The sequence below is a fragment of the Fopius arisanus genome, unplaced genomic scaffold (genome assembly GCF_000806365.1).
Source record: "Fopius arisanus strain USDA-PBARC FA_bdor unplaced genomic scaffold, ASM80636v1 scaffold00015, whole genome shotgun sequence".
NCBI lineage: Eukaryota > Metazoa > Arthropoda > Insecta > Hymenoptera > Braconidae > Fopius > Fopius arisanus.
The window spans coordinates 1,148,056-1,153,327 of NW_011887754.1; the positions used below are offsets into that span (position 1 = coordinate 1,148,056).

Genomic DNA, 5,272 nt, shown 5'->3' on the forward strand with positions numbered 1-5,272 from the left:
TCGGCTAAATTTCAGTTAAACAATTAAAAAACAAAAAGCATTCATACTGCAGAAAATAAAATTCACCCCATCGACTCCATGGACACCCCAGCATTGCAATAAAAACTTGATTAATAAAAAAAAACACCCCACCATTGCGTGTGGCGCCCTCCCTCTCTTGGGGTGCAGTACTACGATGCAGCTGGGGTCACTCAAACCGCCAAAACTGAGCATCTACTTTAGTCAATCCTCTTTGGCTGCCAACGTTCGTTGGTTATTCCAGTGATGGGGACTACATTGTAACGCGTATTAAGATTGCAACACGGTACACATATAAGCCACGTACGAACTACTTTCACTGCCTCTTCCTCATTAAGAGTAGAGTTGTGTTCACGTGTGGTTGTGTCTCCTTTTTACCACTAAAATAGGTCACACAACCCACCTCCATTCGTGAAATAACTCTTTAAAAGTTATAAAAACAAAAAAAAACAAAAAAAACTAAAAAAACTCAAAAACCTACAAAAAACCTTCAAAAAAAAAATCAACAAAAACACGTAAAAACCATTAAAATCCAAAAAAAATCGAAAAACCGTAGGTAACGTGAATTAAATCGCGAAGCAAAATACGTTTGTTTCTTGATAATAAAATCGTAAAACAGGAGGAAAGCGGCAGGGAACAAGAGAGTTGAAATAAAAAAATATAAAATACTAAAAAAAGAGAAAAACTACCCAAAAAATCGTAAAAAGAGGCCGTGTGTGTTGTGCGACGACGAGGCTTTCTGGCAGACGAAAAGCTTTTCGAGAGGACGAGTGCAAGAGAGGAAGACACCACGACGAGTTTTTTTCCCTTCAAACGCGCTTGATAACCCAAGCCATATTGCAGAGCCGAGGCCATTTTTCTTTAAACATCAAGCAGAACTTTCATTTATTCTCCTGAAGGACTGGTAATAGAGTCAACGAATATAGAATAAAAATCCTTGCAACGAATTTTTTTTTTTAAATCAATTAATTTGGCTTAGGTGCACCAAACGATCCAATGGCCTCGCTTTACGTTGGTGATCTCCAATCGGACATCACCGAAGCTATGCTTTTTGAGAAATTCTCAACTGCTGGACCGGTACTATCAATTCGTGTCTGTCGTGATGTCATTACACGTAGATCCCTTGGTTATGCCTACGTGAATTTTCAGCAGCCGGCTGATGGTGAGTATATCGTGACAGTCACTTGTTAGGGAAATTTTTCAGGCTATTTTCAGGAGGAGGAATAAGGTCTTGAGTGGCGAGTGGACGGGTGGCCATTTTATCTTGTGGAACGTGCAATGTAGACACGTGGGGCAACCATATTGGACGCATGGCCACACGTACAAAATCCTCAAGACCTCTCTAAAATCCTCCCTCTAATAGATTTTCTACGTTCTCATTTTTTTTCCCAGGTTCAAGACCCTTTTTTACCCTCTTTTGTTTTTCCTTCATACTCCAGAGACTCTTTGTTCTTGAGGTTGAATCATTATGTCAGCCATCTTTGTGACGTTTCGCGTGACCATGATTCATGTGCGTGAGATAAATTTTCCCGGTAATATGTATAGAAAAATGGAGGATTTTATTTCCAGGGAATTTCATATGTTGGGTGGAAAATATCCCACAGCGGTTTTTCAGGGAATACAAGAATTTTGAGGATTAAGTATTTACGAGCTCTCGGTGGGATGATGTGGCAGGATCGCGTGTTGAAATAAATTCAGATTTTCAGAGCTCATTATATCGATAATATTGAAATGTTTGAGAAATTGCTGAAAAATATTTTTTATGGAATATTTAATATGTTGAAAAAATGTGCATCGGGTTTTCTTGTAAAAATCAATGGTTCTCATATCGATCCCCCACCATGTGGTTGATGGTTTGGGGTTGGTGAGCATGAGGGGAAGGGAAAAGGGAGGGTGCAACGTAAATTCTCCCTGGGGGATCTCGCCAACTTCAGGGACAGCTCCTGAATATTAAATAAATGTGTGGGATATTGCCATTGCTTTTTCTGTATCGATGTTTCTTTGTTAATAATTATCGAAATATTTTTTAATGGAAATTGGAATTGGAATTGGAGGATTATTCGATTTGGAAATTGCCTCGACTTTGAAACCGCACGTTCTCGAGATAAATATATGATAAACCATGATTTTTTGTTTTACATTTCCATAATTTTATTGCTCGTGTACTTTCACCACTGATTAACTGCCGAGAGGAATGATTTTTTTATCAGAAATTATGAGTGAGAAGCACCTTTACTCCCATAAATAATTCGAAACGAGGAGAGCGTTGAAATTCATTCGGAGAGATTTTTTAAATTGGCTAAAAATGGGGCAGAAGATGCTCAAAAGAAAATGATCGATTTGTTGAATTTTATTTGATTTTTCACAGCCGAGCGTGCTTTGGACACTATGAACTTTGACATGCTGAAGGGACGTCCAATCCGTATAATGTGGTCGCAGCGCGATCCATCACTTCGTAAATCTGGAGTCGGCAACGTCTTCATCAAGAATCTGGACCGCAGCATTGACAATAAAGCCATGTACGATACATTCTCGGCATTCGGTAACATACTCAGTTGTAAAGTAGCGCAGGACGAGACGGGTGAGTCTAAAGGATATGGTTTCGTTCATTTCGAGACGGAAGAGGCTGCCAACAAGTCTATTGACAAGGTTAACGGTATGCTGTTGAACGGCAAAAAGGTCTACGTTGGTAAATTTATTCCCCGCAAGGAACGCGAGAAGGAGCTCGGTGAGAAAGCCAAACTCTTCACAAACGTCTACGTCAAGAACTTCGGTGAGGACATGACTGACGACAAACTCAAGGAAATGTTCGAGAAATACGGAACAATAACCAGCTACAAGGTGATGGCTAAGGACGATGGCAAGTCTTGTGGCTTTGGATTTGTTGCCTTTGAAGATCCTGAGGCAGCTGAACAGGCAGTACTGGAGCTGAATGGCAAAGAAATAACCGAGGGCAAGTACATGTACGTGGGGCGAGCTCAAAAGAAAGCAGAGCGTCAGCAAGAATTAAAACGTAAATTCGAGCAGCTCAAGATTGAGCGTTTGAACAGATACCAAGGAGTCAATCTGTATGTCAAGAATCTCGATGATACAATCGACGATGAACGTCTCCGCAAGGAATTTACCACTTTTGGTACTATAACATCAGCCAAAGTGATGCTGGAAGATGGTAGAAGCAAGGGCTTTGGTTTCGTCTGCTTCTCAGCACCTGAGGAGGCAACAAAAGCCGTGACAGAGATGAATGGACGTATCGTGGGTACCAAGCCTCTCTACGTAGCTCTGGCTCAACGTAAGGATGAGAGAAAGGCGCATTTAGCCTCTCAGTATATCCAGAGAATGTCGAACCTCAGGATGCAGCAGATGGGACCAATGTACCAAGCAGGTGGTGCTGGTAATTTCTTCGTGCCGACATTACCTCAACCCCAGAGATTCTATGGACCAGCACAGATGGCACAGGTTCGTACCACGCCGCGATGGCCAGCACAGCCCAGTCAGGTGCGTCCAAATGCACAAACTGGAAGCTCTGGATTTACTACAATGCAAGGATTCAGGGCAACTCCGAGAGCACCGCCAGCACAGCCCGGAGCCATGCGAAATGCTATGTCTGCTCGTCCTATCACTGGTCAACCAACCGCAGCTAATATTAATGCTCAAGGGAGAGCCATGGCTGGAGCATCCGTTGGTGCTTCACCCTCGCAGAATAGAGCACCTAATTTCAAGTATAATCTCAATGTTAGAAATCCTCCACAGTCCATGGCCATGCCTCAATCAGCACCTGTTCAGCAAGCTGTACATATACAGGGACAAGAGCCACTTACTGCATCGATGCTAGCTGCTGCTCTGCCTCAGGAGCAAAAGCAAATGCTTGGGGAGAGATTGTTCCCACTTATTCAATGCATGTATCCTCAACTTACTGGTAAAATAACGGGAATGCTCTTGGAGATTGATAATTCTGAGCTGCTTCACATGCTCGAGCATAATGAGTCACTCAAGGCTAAGGTCGAAGAGGCGGTCGCCGTACTGCAGGCACATCAGGCTAAACAGGCCGTCAAGAAAGAGTAAATTGTTGCTCCATTGGAACAATTTTTTACTCTACTCTTACTTTTTTCCATTTATCTTTTTCCTTTTTTATCGAGAGGATTTCTTTTTTTTTTCTCAAGTCAGTTCTGATTTTGTGTTTTTTTTTTCGGTTTCTTTCTAAGGCAGAGTGGGTGATTCTTTTTCTTTGGAAATTGCGGCGAAAATCTTTCTAACAACTACCTCTCAAATCAATTGTAGTGAATTATGTTTTTTTTTTATCAGTTCGGTTTTCTTTTTCCTTTTGAAGATATCAAGTTTCCTTTATCGTTTACTTTTATCATTCAAGCGATTCATTATTAAATACAATGAGAAAATACAACTGTGAAACTAAAGGAAATAAAATGAATACTTTTGTAAATCAATGTTAACTAAAAAACGGTGAAAAATACTAAAAAAAAGAGAAAAATCAGTTTAATCGGTAAGGGGAGAGAACGATTGTACGAGAGGTTTTTCTTCAAGTTTTATGGATAAAATAATTTTTTTTTCCTTTCGAAAGTTGTTGCTGTTTTATTGACCTGTCCCTCTCCCTAGTATTCATCATTCTATCGCTCTGAAATGAGATAATTATTCGAATAGTATATTATGCAACAAGTGCGTGAATTTTGTGGCCCATGGGAGTTGATCCCACGAGTGAAAAAATCGTAAACGCAGTCTCAGTGCAAAGAAATAACCAGAAATAATTTCTGTGAAAGGAATGGGTTGAGAAATGGGAAGGATAATTAAAAATTCGATGACACATTCACTTGTATTCTTTTATTAATCCACATATTTATTCAAGTACGATTCAAGTTACATTGATCTTGATACCCAGGCATGAAACAATTTATTTTAATTGTCAAGTAAATCAATTATTTCCGCACGTCAGTTACAAATTGAGGAATCAGTTTTAGGGAAATGAAAATTAAACTAGTTGTAATGAGAATCAAGAATTGACAGGCCTGCCAGCAGAATCGTGACATCTCTAATGATTTAAAATAATTTTCGTAATTATGATTATTAACAATTTTCATTCGACGAATTTATGGAATAAAACCCCGTGGAAACTAATCGATAATCGGAGAAGAAATAATTTAATAAGTTTACTGTTAGTAACGAATGTGGAAAGATTAGTCACTTAGACAAATAAATAACAAGAAAAATTAAATAATTTTGAAATTCAATTACACGTTCAATT

The 5,272-nt window shown here is 39.6% G+C and overlaps 1 protein-coding gene across 1 annotated transcript; it reads left to right on the forward strand.

Annotated features, from left to right (window-relative positions):
* Positions 1–328: 328 nt before the first annotated feature.
* On the forward strand, positions 329–4,172 carry pAbp (poly(A) binding protein). Its single transcript, XM_011299808.1, has 3 exons — positions 329–922; positions 998–1,180; positions 2,387–4,172. Exons 2-3 carry the CDS (start codon positions 1,015–1,017, stop codon positions 4,078–4,080), a joined length of 1,860 nt encoding a protein of 619 aa, XP_011298110.1. The 5' UTR covers positions 329–922; positions 998–1,014; the 3' UTR covers positions 4,081–4,172.
* Positions 4,173–5,272: the final 1,100 nt, after the last annotated feature.

Coding starts and splice junctions, on each gene's coding strand:
- pAbp (XM_011299808.1), top strand. CDS start 1,015: ATGGCCTCGCTTTACGTTGGTGATCTCCAATCGGACATCACCGAAGCT. Junction 1,181..2,386: donor TTTTCAGCAGCCGGCTGATG/GTGAGTATATCG, acceptor GATTTTTCACAG/CCGAGCGTGCTTTGGACACT.